The sequence below is a fragment of the Ochotona curzoniae genome, unplaced genomic scaffold (assembly GCF_017591425.1).
Source record: "Ochotona curzoniae isolate NIBS_2020 unplaced genomic scaffold, NIBS_Ocur_1.0 contig_4501, whole genome shotgun sequence".
NCBI lineage: Eukaryota > Metazoa > Chordata > Mammalia > Lagomorpha > Ochotonidae > Ochotona > Ochotona curzoniae.
In genome coordinates, this window is record NW_024466307.1 from 650507 (window position 1) to 666986 (window position 16480).

General features: G+C 55.4%; 1 protein-coding gene across 1 annotated transcript in view; it reads left to right on the forward strand.

The window, feature by feature from the left end:
* IQGAP2 (IQ motif containing GTPase activating protein 2) overlaps positions 1-16168 on the forward strand; it is a 103362-nt gene extending 87194 nt beyond the window's left edge. The window contains exons 29-36 of the mRNA XM_040985938.1: positions 4084-4186; positions 4665-4806; positions 7176-7263; positions 8960-9172; positions 10927-11087; positions 12124-12261; positions 12844-12952; positions 15358-16168. Of these exons, the coding sequence (XP_040841872.1) occupies positions 4084-4186; positions 4665-4806; positions 7176-7263; positions 8960-9172; positions 10927-11087; positions 12124-12261; positions 12844-12952; positions 15358-15471 (1068 nt within the window). The 3' untranslated portion in view covers positions 15472-16168. The remainder of the gene's footprint in view (positions 1-4083; positions 4187-4664; positions 4807-7175; positions 7264-8959; positions 9173-10926; positions 11088-12123; positions 12262-12843; positions 12953-15357) is intronic.
* The last annotated feature ends 312 nt before the right edge of the window (positions 16169-16480 follow it).

The window sequence follows — 16480 nt, forward strand, 5'->3', positions numbered from 1 at the left end:
CGTAGGAACCTTCAGCAGATGTCCCTGCATTCAGAGTAAAGAGAAGCTGAGCACTAAGGCAGTTTGAGACCATATGAAATTCATTTTCTGAAAAATCTAGGCTCTGTAAAGTAACTTAGAGGAATTGTTCCATAATTGGATCACCCAAGCAGGGGCCAGGAGACCCGTGAGATGGGCCTGAAGCCTGGATGAGAGCTGCTTCATAGTACGTGCCTGGGGGCTCAGAAGCTCCAGGTTTGAGCCCCCAGCTCAGGGTCTCCTAGAAACCCAGCCAATACACTTCTCAATGTCCTGAACCTGCCACGTGGAGCAGATCCACTCAAGGCCGCAGACTATCCTCACGAGCCTCCCTCTCTCACCAAGCTGCTCTACATGCTGAAGCTTCAGCAAGGGCCTGGAGGAAGGGCTGTGTCGGTTCTTCATCCCATCATCTGTTCGTTTAAAAGGCAGCTACAGAGAGAATTCTCCCCTTGCTGGCTTATTTCCTAAATGCCCACAAAATCCAGGCCAAAGCAGGAGCTAGGAATGCCAGCCAGGTCTCCCAGAGGCTCAGGAACTCCAGCTACCTTCTGCTGCTTTCCCAGGTGCATTAGCAGGGAGCTGAACCAAAACTGAAACAGCTGGGTCTTGAACCAGTGCCCTGATGCAGGATACCAGCGTAACTGGCACCATCATGCCTGCCCCAGATGCGGTTTTGACACTTCTGGACTGTGACGGGGATTGACTGTGATGTTCACAAGCTCTGGGCATACCCAGGTCAAAGGGCAACTGCCCAGCCATGCCCGTTCACAAAGGTGCTCCTCAGGCAGGCAGGCAGGCCCCTCTGTATGAGTCCTGACCCATCCGGCAGGCTGGCAGGCCCCTCTGTATGAGCGCTGGCCCACCCAGCAGTCAGCTCCTGTGGCACCTTGTGTATCCTGAACCCTGCGTCTACGCATTGCTGGGGTGGATACATTCCTGTCACAGCACATTGCTGGAAAGGGTACGTTCCTGTCGCGGCTTGCTGTCTGCTTCTTTGTCAACAAGAATTGAAAACAGAGCTCATCTCTGGGAACGGGGCTCGTGGCCAGTTCGCAGTTCTCAGTGGGCTGGGCTGGGCGGATGTCAGGTGGGGCCACGTCTCTCTCGGGGCCACATGCTTGCCCCTCCTGAGGAATGTAAAGCTAGAGATGCTGTCATGAGCTGGGGAGGAAGCCGCCTGGAGCACATACCCATACATGCAGGCCTCTAACATTGCATCCCATTGCCTGCCTCCCAAAACACTGCCAGCACAGCCTGTCCCAGCACCACTGTCCGCTGTTTCTGGCCATTGATGACAGCATGCACAGAGCACCTCTGGCTGTGCCTCCCTCAGGCAAGTCAAGGGCATGGACACAGGAGAGCTACACCAGGCGCTGCCCAGCTGCGGCTCTCCTCTGCTGACGCTCCAGGAGGATTTGTCTTTTAGAGCCGTGCATGAAGTGGATAATGCTCTTGTTGATCATCTCAGTAATGGGAGGAGGATGCAGTGGCTGTTGTCCACTCAGGTCCTCAGCAGTCAAGGAGACCTTGTGTGTGGTTCATTTGTTCTCAGCAAAGACCAAGGCAGCCCTCCCTGACCTCCATGGGAAAGAGCCTAAGAGCTGGCATTGTAGCATAGCAGGTAGTTGTCGCCTGCTACGTGCACCGGCGTCTCTTATGGGCTCCAGTCCGAGTCCCAGCTGCTCGACGTCCCATCCAGCTCCCTGCCTGTAACCAGGGAAAGCAGTGTGGAGAATGGCCCAAGGCCTTGGGATCCTGCACCCACATGGGAGACCTGGAAGAAGTTGGCTTTTAACCAGCCCCACTCCTGCTGGTGTGACCATTTGGGGAGTGAACCAGAAGATGAAAGATTTTTTTATGTCTCTCTCCTCTCAGGAACTCTGCAGTTCAGATAAATAAATAAATATTTAGGGATGGAAAAGAAAGAGTGGCAGGAAGTAGTACTGGGACAGCCAGACATGCACATCCCAGGTCCTTTCCATGACCCCATACAAAAAACAGCTCAAAACTGACCCTGCACCCACACGAGGAAGCTGGAACAGCAGGGAACTCCCCAAGCGAAACCAGAGTAAGTTTGCAACCCGGGCTCTGGCAACAGACTGAGATACAAACACTGAAGTCATAGGAGAGGTAGACAGTGTTTCAACACGGACAACTGTGCTATGAATGGTGCCGTCAGAAGATCAAGAGACCTTGAGATGGACTATGAGGCAGTTACTGCCACCAAGCTGCATGGCCAGGACACATATACAAATCCCGCAACTCAGTGATGGATAAATAGTGTCAAATGTGTCATTTCCCTGGCAGGGCGCATGGCTCCACCTCAGCTATACCTCAGGTGAACCATCCACAGTGTAAAGGTGCACCTGACGGGGGCTGCCGGCCCTGTGCCAGAATGCGTCACGCTGTTAGGTGCCCCAGCAGGAAGACAGGCAGGGAGAGACCTGGTATAGCCAGGCGGCAGATGGCGTGACAGTTCCTCAGGAATTGGAGAGTCATATGATCTGGCATTTCTGCATCGAGAGTGCTCCACGGAACTGGAACTAGAGACAAGAGAAGGAAAGCCCTCCCTGACCACCACCACCTCCTCCATTTACAAGAACATCAGTCCTGAAACCAGGCGTTCAGTAGTAGGTACAAGGATCGCAAGATGCTGTGAGGGCATCCCTGAAGACAGAGGTGTGAGAGGGTGGAACCCTAATACCTGCCCAACACGGGGGACCCCGAGGACAAGCCACTGTAAAATGGGCACATGCTGGCAGATTCCACAGCAATGGGAAGGCATGGCTTCAAGGGACTGCAGGGAATGGGCAGTGGGCAGGGTCCATCTTGCCAGAGTGGGCAGTGATGGCTACTGGGCCCATCCTGACAGGATAGGCAGTGATAGCTGCTGGGCCCGTCCTCTCAGGGTGGGCAGTGATGGCTGCTGGTCATGAGCTGTCAGGGTGAGCAGTGACTGATGCTGGGCCCATCCTGTCAGGGTGGCAGTGATGGCTGCTGGGCCCGTCCTCTCAGGGTGGGCAGTGACGGCTGCTGGTCATGAGCTGTCAGGGTGGGCAGTGATGGCTGCTGACCGTGTCCTGTCATGTAGCCCCATTCTTGTTCTGAAATCAGAACAGGTGACGAATACCCACCTCTGAGCATGCCTCCAATGTGGTTACATATATGTAAACTTTGGTGAGTTTGTGAGGTTTGACTCGTGTCTCAGTAAAACTGTTGGAACTAAAGATTAAAAACAGAAACCAGACTTTAGAGATGGCTGAGGTACAGACATCCCTGACTGTGCCTCTTCCAGAGAACCCTGGGCCCTTGTGTGGGGATGTTGTTTGGATTTCATCAGGGTCCCTAATCCAACAGACAAGAGTGTCTTCAGCCCTTCCCCCAGCACTTTTCTTCCTGTAGATGTTCCCCCTGAGACCCGGCCCCATTTCCTGACTCAGCCCAAGTCTTTGGGTCCACCCCACAGGAAACCACCCACTCCTTCTGTCTGAGTCTCAGACAAGAAACAATTTGGTTTGGCGGCCAGCAGCCAGGCCAGTGTGATTAAAGACAGCTGAGTGGAAGCCATGCAAATGGGCTTCCCTGGCTGGGGCACATCAGCCCTCCCCTACCCTCCCCAGTGGGCGCTTTGCTGTGCAGCTGGGCAGGAACAAAGGGGTGGCGGGAGTGACCTCACTGGATGAGACATTCTGAACACTTCCTGCTGTGGTTTCTTGATGCTGCGAACGTACTTTGCTCTGGGGAAGTGAAAATCTCTGATCGCTCATTTTATTAAATCTCAGGCTTGCATTCTGACTTGAACAATACTGAGAGGAAGCTGTGACTTACTTGAAGTGTAACACTTTGCATAGCTGACACGTGTTTGAATGCATGTCACTGTAGCAGTTCTGACAGCTGTGCGTTGACGTGTCACTGCAGTAGTTCTCACACGTGTGTGCTAACATGTGTCACTGCAGTAGTTCTCACACGTGCTGACATGTATCACTGCAGTAGTTCTCACGTGTGCTAACATGTGTAGCAGATCCCAGCCCTAGCTCACTTGCACGCCTGCTTCCCTCACAGCTCCTGCTGCAGCACCTGCCTGCCATCGCCCCTGAGAAGAACGATTCCCTGAGTGAGCTGCTGGCATCACTGGGGGAGGTGCCCACTGTGGAGTCCTTCCTGGGTGAGAACTACTCCTTTGCCTCAGTCACAACTGGAGTTCATTGTGAGGTTTCCTGTCCTAGGGAGAAGGAATGAAAGCTTGGGAAAGGGGTGACAACTGCCCTGCTGGGGCAGAGCTCATGGTGTGGGCACTGTGATTATAATAGTGCCTGAAGATAGACTCCGACTGTGGCGGGTGCCCACAGCCTATGCCACCAAGGACGAACCCTGTCTGTGGACACCGCAGCCCCTCCTGTGTGTCCTGGGGATTCCTCACTCGGCAGTGACCACTCTGTAGTCTGCCCAAATGGGAGGCTCTGCATCCCTGGTTCTTATAACAGTGCTGCCAGCTGAGCCGAGGCTTGGTTCCATGAGGATACGACCTTTCCTTCCCCTCCCTTCCCTTCCCCCTCCTTTCCCTCCCCACACAGCCTTTCTCACATGCCATAAAGTCACCATCACCCTGCCAGCTGACTTGCTACCATTGCTGTTTCCCCCAGGGGAGGGATCCATGGACCCCAACGACCCCAACAGGGAGAGCACTCTGAGCCAGCTTTCCAAGACTGAGATTTCCCTCTCCCTGACGAGCAAGTACGACGTAGGCAATGGTGAAGCTGTGGATAGTCGGAGTCTCCTGATACGGTGAGTGTGGCCTTGAGGGTTCAGGGCTTGGGTTCCACCGGGCAGAGTGTGAAGATGGAGGTGTGTTCAAGCATGAAGTGTCTAACGCAGGGAGGACGGCGTCCACAGTCCGGCACGGGAGGACAGCAGCTGGGAGGGTCCCTGGCTTCCCAGACACTGTGTGGGTTCTTCCAGAAGTTCATGCAAATTGCCTCATGCAACGGCCACACAGGTTCGGGTGCAGGGAGGGAGGGGGTGGACCGTGCAGGCTGATTCCTTTAGGTAACAGCTCAGCCTGAGCAGCCGCGGGTGACTATTTCTACGTGGCTGGGAGGTGGGCCTGTGGCCGGGAGGTGGGCCCACTGCTCCCTCTAAGCTCCCTGGAGGTCCTTGGAAGTGACAGGAAGGACCACTTTCCTGATTGGTTTGTGGTGGACTTAACACCACTGTCCACCTGCAGTCTGCTCCCACATCTGCATCAACCAGTGAAAGTCATGCTTTGGGTCTAAGACAGAGGAACAGATACCTGAACATTGTATTTAGTGTTTCTGCACACTGCATGGCCAGGCTTCTCCACGTTCCTATGAGGTTGTAAAGAGCAGGCACGCCTGGGCAGGGCTGTACCTGAGCTCAGAGCCCCGATGCCCTGCCCTGCAGCCAGCCAGTGGCTACATTGTTTTCCATGAAGCCCACCCACAAGATGAGTGTGCTATCCAGGAGTATACTGTGTGTCTTCAGGGTCAATGGCTGTTGAGGCCCTGGGTGCCTGGACCCCACATCCATGACTGCTGGGGAGGCAGGCACATGCGCCTCCTGGGGCTGGTAGCTACACATAAATGGGGGTCCAGGATAGGACCTGGACAGAGGCTGATGGGAAGCAGCATTCCCAGTGAGAAGGGCTGTTGTAGCTTTCTGTTCTAGAACAGGACCTGAACAAATCAGTCCTCATTGTCCCCAGTCGTTGAGCAGTTACACAGCTCCTGTAGGGAGAATGGGCCAGACTGTCCTACAGCGTTCCCAGGGGTAGATAGAGAACAGTGTCCTGGGTCATCCTATAGCATTCCAGGGGGGAGACAGCTGCTCTAGGGAGCTGTGGACCAGGCCATGCTAGAGCATTCCCAAGGGGAATAGTGCCCCAAGTGGTGCTACAGCATTCCAGGGGAGACAGCTCCTGCAGAGAACAGCATTCCCACAGTGATAGACTGTCACCTGCTCACATGCTCCCAGTCACTCAGTGCTTTTACTTGTAGCTCAGCATCCTGTTTGGCACACTATGATGGAGCAGGGGTTGTCCAGGGAGGAAATGACCCTCAGGGTGTCACTGGCTGTTTGCCCACCCTGAGTCCCCTAGGCTTTCTCAACCCACCCTGGGCCCCACGACAAGGGTCCACAGAAGTGGCTCTCCTGGAGCCGTGAGGAATGAGGGCAAGAAGCTACGCTGATCCCATCTCACACATAACTGTAGCATAGGGAAAGGAGAAGGACAATGCATTGGGTCGTCCCATGGACCCAGAGCTCATATGGAGAACTCACTTGGGAACAGTTGCTGTTGGGTCAGGATGCGGGGCTGTAGGTTTTGTCCCTGCATCTCCCAACCATGAGCCTTCCCTGCTGCCATCTAGGGGGCTCACTGGGCCCCGAAAGGGCAAGGGGAGCCTGTCAGAACTGAAGGTAAACACAGCGACTCTCTCTCGTCAGCCCCATCTGTCTGCCTCGGGCAGCTTCTGAGTGTGTGGGGGTGGGGAGGTGTCTGTGTGCGCATGCACACGTGTGTCTGTGTGCTGCAAGGGAACCCTTCCCAGATTCCCAGCGTTGTCCGCCACTCCGCCACTTCCGGGTTAAAAGCCTTGGGCAGATTTGACCTCTAAACTTTTCTGCAACTCCATGCCATGGGAATGGCCAACTGTGCCAGCACAAGTCTTGAGTGGCTGGACCCCTGTGCTCTGCCTGCAGCTGAGGACCCAGCCCGGCTGTTGTATTTGAGTTCTCCCAGTTCTTGGGTGCCAGTGCCCACTGCTGCCCTGTAGCTGGCAGCCCACCACCCTCTCACAGCAGGAACAGGTGGCTAGCCTGGCCCCACATTACCCTGACTCAGGTGCCAAAAGCCACTCAGGACATGGGACACTGTTCTGCTCCCTCTGTCCACCCTTGTCCCTCCAGCCCCCACACAAAAGGAGAAGTCCCACAGGTGACGAGCCTTGGATACTCTTGTGCCCATTGTGTGACTGTGTGAGCCTATAGCACCCAGACAAGGATGCTTATGAAGTACATGTGGAGCCTCCAGCACAGGACAGGCCACTCAGTGCTCTGGCCAGTGAGCTGCTGTCCAGGCAGCCTTGCTGTGTGCAGGAGGACTGTCTGAATGTCTCTTGCCTGCTCTGTCTTGCAAGGACCAAGAAGCTGATTGTGGACGTGGTCCGAAACCAGCCTGGGAGCACCCTGACGGAAATCCTGGAAACGCCAGCCACCGAGCAGCAGGTCTGAGTCAAGAAGGCACCAACTCCCCATCCTGGTGGATGTTCATATGAACATGACCCCCAAATTCAGCCCATGTCTGTGGGGAAGGCTGTTCTGGGGCTCCCAAGCTGCTGGTGCGAACCCCAAGGTTTGGCACATGGGGACTGGGTGTGGAAGAGCTGGAAATAGTTCTGGGAGGCAGGAAGGGAAAGCTGTCAGCCGTGCCAACTTGCCACGGCAATGAAGTGGCAGGCCCCGTGACACAGCTGTTGGTTGTCCTCATACTGTGCCCACGGGTCAGAACCCTCCAATTCCGAGCCAGAGACCAGCCTGCATGAGACCCACAAGGTGACATGTCTGCTCGGCCACTGGGGAATGAACATCACAGTGTCACGTTCAGTGTCAGTGACTGCCTCCCCTTCACTGTGGCAGAGCTTCTCAGCTGACCACAGGGACATGCCCTGACTTAGCCTCAGACGTGCTGGCTGCTGGAGACTCTCCTGGGTTCTGATTTTACAGACATGAGACAGAACCTGACGGTACTGTTGCTTGTCACTGGGCATTTCAGATGTGGCTGTAAGTCACTGTAAGAGACTGTGCTTGTTAGATGCCTTCCTTCCCCCAGATGCTCCTGTGCTGAGGGACTGGGGTCCCACCCTCCAACGTGTGTACATGGGCCCATGGGAGCCCCTCTATGCTGACTGGGGTCCTGCCCCTCCTACGTGTATACGTGGGCCTGTGGGAGCCCCTCTGTGCTGACTGGGGTCCTGCCCCTCCTACGTGTATACGTGGGCCCGTGGGAGCCCCTCTGCGCTGAGGGACTGGGGTCCCACTCCTCGCACATGTGTACATGGGCCCATGGGAGCCCCTCTGTGCGGAAGGACTGGGGCCCTGCCCTACCACGTGTGTATGTTGGCCCATGGGAGCCCTTCTGTGCTTCAGTTTCCTCAGCTGTGCAGTGGGAAGAATGACAGTGTCCCTGACTCATGGTCCAGGTTAAACCATGCTACAGGGAGGCGTTTGATCTGGAGGCTGAGGTTCCTGTGCCCAGTGTCAGAGGGTCCAGCTTTAGACCCTGACTCCAGCTGCTGCTGAGGCAGACCTTGGGGGCAGCTGTGATGGCCGAGATAGCTGGGCCACTGCTGTTTACATGGAAGCCCTGGATTCAGTTTCCAGCTCCCAGCCTGAAGCTCAGCTGACCTCTGAAGAGTGAACCAGTGGGTGGGCACCCTGCCTCTCTCCCACCTTTCTGTCTCAGAAGGGACACTGCGTGGGCAGACTGCCTGGTGGGAGTCTCACCTGCAGAGTGGTGGCATCCAGTGCTCACTTGCCGTACATTATGGGAGGCAGGAGAATCCCTAACCATGCCGTCCAAGTGGTTTTCATCTGTGCACATGACACCATCCAGGACCTTGCTGTGCTAGAATTCCTGGTTTTTCTGGTCCATTAACAGCTGCCTGCTCCTGGGCCAGACTAAAACCTGGGTCCAGGAGCTCCCTCAGGGTCTCCCATGTGGGCCCAGGCACCTTGGACATCCTCTGCTGCTTCCCAGAATACAGCAGGAGGGAGCCAACAGGCACACACACAGGAGACTGGCATCCAGGGCTGCACGCAGCTTCTGACCTGTCAGGGTGGTGGCCACTCTGGGAAGGGAGTGAAGCCCTGCATCCATGATTGAGGGTTTCGAGACAAGCAGGTGTCAGCTGTCCCCTTGCAGGAGCAGGACCACACTGCAGATGTGGCGAGCCGTGCAGCCGCGGCCTCCAGGACCACAGGTGACCAGGGGCAGAGCCAGCCATTGGTGGAGGATGCTCAGCTGCCCCTGGAGCAGAAGAAGCGCAAGATCCAGAGGAACCTGCGGACACTGGAGCAGAGCGGACTCGTCTCCTCCGCCAACAAATACCAGGACATTCTCAACGAGATTGCCAAGGTCAGACGCTGGCATCCCCCCTCCCCCGCAAGGGTCTATGAGGCATCAGCCGCTGGCAGCGCTGCACACCTGGAGGGGAACGGCGGGGCTCAGTTAGAACAGCTTCAAAGTGGACGATGGCTTTGAGTGCAAACTAGTCACAATCCCCTGAGCTGGCAAGAGAGGGACACGGTTGGGGATGAAGGAGCAGAGTGGGCTGTCCCACGGTCCATGGTGGGGATGCGCCTGGGCCAGTGGCTGCTGAGGCCCCGCAGTCAGCTTGCAGGCCCCTGTCATGCAGAGGCCCCTCCTGTTTCCTGCCCCCACAGTTTATGGTGAGAGCCTTCCCGAGAAGCTTGTTCCCCACTCATCTGCAGGAGGAAGCAGCACAGTACATGCTGAGCTCTGTCTGCAGGGATAAGGGGGAAAGCACGTCTCATCTAACCTAGGTTAGAAGGGGGCTAGAGGCGAAATGATCTTCACTGCTCGGAAACAGGCAGTCAGCCAGGTGTCACGGGACAGGGCATGTTTCCCTCTGGGACTAAGGGGTAAGGAAAGCAATGCTTTTGATTAAAGAAGCATTTCCAGAACCTGCTGCAAACATGATTTGAAAAAGAAAAGGGCTGTCTAGAAGACCTACCCCCAAGGAATTCTGCTTTGTGAGCTTGTTCAGCTCAGGGTAGTGTGAGTGTGGGGCCCCTCTGCTCCCTGGAGACAGGCAGTGTGAGGCGGTCAGTCTCCAGTGTGGTGTCTGCCAGTGCATCAGTGCCAACTGCAAGAATGCCAGCTCATCAGCCATCAAGTGTGGCTCTTGTCAGCTGTGGGCAGCCCCCTCCATTTGTGTTCCAGGAATACTATTCACATCCAAACGCAGACACTTCTTGGTAGCTGGGGTTCTGAGAAATGTCCCCTCTCCACACCCTAGCCTTCACAGATACTCAGTCCCCTGTGAAATGACAGAGTGGGTCCTCGCCTCCCCTACCTGCTCGGAATCCTCCCAGGTGACTGGGAGCACTCAAGGCAGCCCTGGTACAGGAAGTGTTGCCCTTTGGTGTCACAAAGGGCATGGTGGCTGGGAACCAGCCAATACCCGCTCATCACAGATGCAGCCATAGGCAGTCTGGTGGCGCACAGAGGGTGGGGGTGGGGAAGAGCTGAATCCACAGGGACCCCGGCGGGGGGGTGCTGCCGGGGAGCACAGTGCACAGGGGACTGAATTCACAGAGGTGGGGGTGGGGGGAGGAGGGCAGTGCACAGGGGGCTGGATCCACAGAGACAGGGTGGGGGGAGGAGGGCAGTGCACAGGGGGCTGGATCCACAGAGGCGGGGTGGGGAGAGGAGGGCAGTGCACAGGGGGCTGGATCCACAGGACCAGGGTGGGCAGTGCAGGGGAGCCATGACAGTCATCAGGGCCAAATCCTCGCCATCTGTCTCAATTATCAATATTTGCCAGGTCCAAATGCGTCTTCACACATGTTGAAAAATGTGGGCTGAATGAAAGTGTTTTGCTTACAAGTAAAACGAATCCCAAAATGACTTTCCAGCCAAAAGCAGGAAGGATGCTGATAGTCTGAAGAAATGACAGGGCTCCTGCTCATGCCTCGGGGATCCTGGCAGAAGTGGTGTGTTTCTGAACTCCCTCGGCAGGGGCCTTGCAAACCTGCTGTGGACAGAATGGGGTTTGCAGTGCACCATCTGCTGAAGCACACTGCCCATGACGACTCACGGGCCAGGCCATGTCTCCTTCAGCCTCCCGCCCTTCCTTGTCGTTCCAGGATATTCGAAACCAGAGAGTCTACCGCAAACTCCGGAAAGCTGAGCTGGCCAAGCTACAGCAGACCCTGCTCGCCCTGAACAAGAAGGCAGCCTTCTACGAGGAACAGATCAATTACTATGACACCTACATCAAGGCCTGCCTGGACAACCTGAACAGGAAGTAAGTGAGAGCCCCAGGATGGTGTAGCAGGCTGAGCCAACAGCTCTGCTATGCGGTACATTCCTGCCTGCAAGCCTGCTCTATCCCGGGGATCAGCGTGGCACTCCCAGAGCTCAGCCCAGTGTTTGAAACCAGTGGACAGGCATTCGGGGATGCCCTGTCACTAGCTTGTCACTCACAATCCCAGGTGCTGCGAGAACGCTAGGGGTGCTGTATGTGCTTGGTCCAGTTGGGCAATGCCAGGTACCGGCCTGTGGCTCAGGGACTCTTGATGGCCTTACACTGTCTGGTGGCTGACGCAGCAGGCACAGTCTGCTGCCAACCCCAACATGCATCATAGATTTCTGCAGGCACCGCTGCCACCTGAGGTTTGCACTCCTGCGCATAGCTATCCTTACCATCTGGCTCAGGTTGATGTGCTCTGCCTGAGCCACTGACATGTGTGGCACAACATTCTCCTAGAATCTTCATATCAGCCGGGCTGTGCGGCGGTAGGGCTGGGGTGCACAGAAAGGTCCACAATTGCTTGTGGGTCTGAGTAAATCATGGCTTTGGGCCCACTCGGTCTTGACTTCAGTCTGCCTGCGGGGAGCAGGCAGCCGCTCTCATCTCCAGTGTGCTTGGGGTGGGGGGAGTGGGGAGGAGGTCAGCTCAGCTGCCATGTCCTCCCTCCACAGTAGGGATTGAAGTAGCATGTGGGGAGGCAGCGTCTCAGTCCAAAGCTTCACAGGAACAGGCGTGACATCTAGTAGTGGGAGCTGAGTTGGCCACGTGACCTGTGGCACGTCCAGGCAGGACGCCTAAGTCACCCTTGAGACCCAAGTCGGCCCCGTGGTCCCAGGCATTTGAGGGGTTAGCGCTGGCTGTCACCTGCCCAGCTTTCAGCTGCTTTCCAGGAGCACCTTCCCTCAGGGTGCAAGGTGAATGGTGGAGGCCAGGTGTGGGCGGCAGTACCACCCTGGGCACGGTCATTGCGAGACCAGGAGTGCCTGCCTCGGTTGTCCTGGCCACAGTTGCTCTGTGCTGCTTTTGGCAGAAACTCCCGGAGATCGATCAAGCTGGACAACAAGGAAGAGGCACGAGGAGCCAGGAGGGCAAAGCCTGTGCGGTACACAGCGGCACGGCTGCACGAGAAGGGTGTCCTGCTGGGGATTGACGACCTGCAGCCCAGCCAGTGAGTGGGCGACTGGTGCTGATGCTGGCCCGGCAGCACAGGAAAAGCGCTTTGTGGGTCATGAGTCACGTTCTCCATGGCCCCACTGCAGATAGCGATAACCCCGATCAGCCCTCTGGGCTGTGTGCTGTGGGGGAGGGTGCCAGAGCCCTGCTGCTCAGCCCCAACTAGACAACCAAGCCTGTGCTCACTTTCCCTACCATCTGTCCAGGGCAGCCAGGCTGGTGCCTGGCCTAATCTGCCTTCCTCCCGGACATGGTGTCCCACCATTTGCCCTGGATCACATCTTGACCCCCTTCCCAGGGACACACTCCTCCCTCATTTGAGTTCCTGATGTTTTGTAGCCCCCTCCTCACATCATGCAGGTCACATGTACGGCATCCATGGTCCCACTCAGTGATTCTCCTCAGGACTGTGTCAGGTCCCTTCCCAGGATGCACATGTCCCTGCTCAGCAGGTGGCTCTCATATTCACATGTGGGGAAGCAGAACAGGGGAGAATGGTGGGAAGTTGCAATGGCTTCCCAGGGAGTCTCTGACACCGAGTGTCTGTAAGTCCATGACGACCGTCCCCTCTCTCTAGGTTCAAGAATGTCTTGTTTGACATCATTGCCACTGAGGATGTGGGCATCTTTGACGTCAGGTCCAAGTTTCTTGGTGTGGAGATGGAGAAGGTACAGCTCAACATCCAGGTGAGCAGGTCCCTGCCTTCCACGCTGTATTCCCCAGCGCCTCCCAGCTGGCCTAGGCCTGACGCCAGCCTCACCCGCCGGCCAAGTGTTTTAGAGCTGTGACATTTGCAGTGTCTGGTGGGTAAAACACTCTTAGATGGCAGACTATGGCGGTCAGTTTTTTTCCTACAGTCCAGGAAAAAGGCAGAAAATGTTTCTTGGTAGAAACTCACGCCTTCTGCCTGCCTGCATGTGCTCAGGCACAGAGCTCTCCTGCCGTCACTCTTTCTGTCCCTTCCCCTACCCACCAGCTTTATAAGTTTCTCACACCCACTCAGCGAACGAATGGGCTCACCAGATGTGCGTGACAGTGGAGTTCGCATTATAAGCTGTCTGGCCTTTCAGAATCACTGGAGACAAATGTGTTGAGAAGTGTAGCTTGTGTGCAAAAACAAGCACAGCCCCTTCATCCTCAGTCCCAGCTCAGTCGACATGGGACCGCCTTCCTGCTTTATTATCACTTCTACTGACTACTTCCAGAACGTTCCAGGATCTGTGCAGTGTCAACACAAGTCTCACTAAACCCCCCAGGAAGGAGTTAAACCCTGGTGTGCCTGCCTGTCCACGCCTGTTTGCCCCCACAGGCCAGAGTGCTTCCTCTCTGTCCATCAATCTTGGGAAACTCCGAGCAGAAAAGCAGGCAGGAGCAGATCTTGATAAGCACATATAGTGCATCCCTCACAGCCCAAGAGAAGGCAGAGCTGTGGTGGCCGGATCAAGGAGGGGCAGTGCAGTGTTGCTTTCCGGCCCAGTCGATGGCCCCCATGTACTTCGTGGTCTAGCTAGCAGGAATCTTCATCATGTCACATCACCTTTAGACAAGCATGGAGAGGGGCCTGCACTGTGTTGACAGCTGTGGGGAGTGGGTGTGCAGTGACAGTGGCAGAGACACACTGTGGGGTGCCTGCAAGGATGCAGACCTGGGCCCGGCAGGAAGAGCTGGACCCCAGCACCCACCACACAAGGTGTTTAGAGAGAACCAAGAGCCCCTCCTTGGGCCTGGCTGTCAACAGTCCCCATCTGCTTCCATGACGGCTGTGTCATGTTGCCCCTCAGCTGCTGGCAGATGGCCGAGGACCCTGGGGCTCCATTTTGTGCAGGGCTCAGTCTGAAACATGAATGCAAGGCCCTGGCTCCAAGCTGTGAGGATTTTAGGAACAGGAATCCCAGAGCCTGGAACAGGGCAGAACCCTCATGAGAATGGCCCCAGGCTGCTGCACCCAGAAGTGCAGTGTGAGCACCAGAGCTGCCAGACAGCTCTATGTGCAGTGTGTGATCCTCCACACACGTACCAGTTGACAGAATGAGACAGCCAGGACTTCCAGTGAACTGTTGGGAGTTCCAAAGACTAACAAGGGGTTTAGGCAAACCTGACAGTTCCGTGCCTCCAGATCCTACTCAATTTGTTCACCATTTTGGCCTAAAGAAAATTGTAGGGCCAGGGTCATGTCCTGTGGGAGAGGGACATGTCCTCTGGGAAAGGGGCGTGTGCTGTGTGAGGGTCCTGTCCTCCCAGAGAGGGACATGTCCTGTGTGAGGGTCGTGTCCTGTATGAGGGTCATGTCCTGTGTGAGGGTCGTGTCCTGTATGATGGTCGTGTCCTGTGTGAGGGTCGTGTCCTGTGTGAGGGTCATGTCCTGTGTGAGGGTCGTGTCCTGTATGATGGTCGTGTCCTGTGTGAGGGTCGTGTCCTGTGTGAGGGTCGTGTCCTGTGTGAGGGTCGTGTCCTGTGTGAGGGTCGTGTCCTGTATGAGGGTCATGTCCTGTGTGATGGTCGTGTCCTGTGTGAGGGTCATGTCCTGTGTGAGGGTCGTGTCCTGTGGGAGAGGGACATGTCCTGTGAGGGTCATGTCCTGTGTGAGGATCATGTCCTGTGTGAGGGTTGTGTCCTGTGAGGGTCGTGTCCTGAGTGAGGGTCGTGTCCTGTGTGAGGGTCGTGTCCTGTATGAGGGTCGTGTCCTGTGTGAGGATTGTGTCCTGTGTGAGGGTTGTGTCCTGTGAGGGTCGTGTCCTGTGGCAGGGGAACGAGTGGAAGGCCTTCTGCTTACAGCAGTCCTGTTCAGTTTCAGTGAGTTCTGTGAGAATCCCTCCCCCTGTGAAAAGGAAGGGTTGGGTACCTCTTCCCGGAAGGGGCAGCCAGGCCTGAGGCCTCCCTTCGCCACTGCTCTGGCCATCTTGCAGATCCCTCTGATCCCAGGGTACAGTGGCTGCTTCAGGGTTTGCAGACGCCTCTGTCACTCATGCAGGAATTCTCACAGCTGTGCCAGGGTGGCTCCACGTCCTCGCGTGGGGAAGCTGGAGTCCCTGGCCCACGTTCGTCAGCAGCCGATGTGTGTGCCCCTGACCCAGGTTCCCTCCCGTTTCAGGACCTGCTCCAGATGCAATATGAGGGCGTGGCTGTGATGAAGATGTTCGACAAAGTCAAGGTCAACGTTAACCTCCTCATCTATTTGCTCAACAAGAAGTTCTATGGGAAGTGAGGCCCCACCAACCCTCAGAAAGAAATGCGTTGAGTATTTTTTTTAAAACACGATCAAAATCACAGCTTAGGAACTTGTGATTTTTTTTTTTTTTCAAAGACCAAAACTGTCCTGGAGAATGCACCGTGTGCCTTCTGAAGAAATCTGCATTGCTGCATGGGAATGCCAAGTGAGGCAGTGGGTGGTGTCCACGGGTGGTGGAAGGCCTCGGGGCTCCCCAGCAGCACCCACAGGGCTTCACAGAGGGGACATACAGCCCACACCGGGCCACGTGGGAGCCTGACCTCCTGGGAGAAATTTTAAAACATCCTTCTCAAGTCCCACAGTTCTTCATGGATTCTTTTTCCTGATCTGTGAAGAAACAGAAATCTAATTATTTGTAATGAATTATTTAGACAGTTCTAAGCTCTGTCTTCTGGGAATCTGATTTCAAAGAAATTTTGTGCAATTCAAAATAGGGTTTTGTAAGTGATTGAACGTGACTGCACAGTGATTGGTGCCTGAAGAGGAAAGACCACTGCTGCCTTGAGTGGAGGTGCTGGGCTCTGCCTGGAGGACTCAGGGCTGGGGAGAGCCCACAGCCTGCCCCCGCAGCTTGAAGGGACACTCCAGCTGTAATGCTGTAAAATCAGACTGGGAGGTTTTAAATGTATTCTCTGCAAATGGTTTCACATAAAATAAATGTTACTTAATCATATTGATTTGGCTTTCCCTAATAAATTCAAATCATTTACTGTGTAGAAGATTCCAGATAGAGCGTATCAGGTAAGGAAACAATACCCAAGTGCCGTGCTAGTTACCCCAGGTGCTATACTAGTTATCTAGGTAACTAGTTACCCAGGTGCTATACTAGGTAATTAGTTACCCCAGCTGCTATAATAGTTATCCTGATAGCCATACTGGTTACTCAGTGCTGTACTAGTTACCCTGGTCACTGTACTAGTTACCTAGGTGTTGTACTAGTTACCCCACATTATGCCACTGTGTGTCTGTGTATTTGCTGTGACAA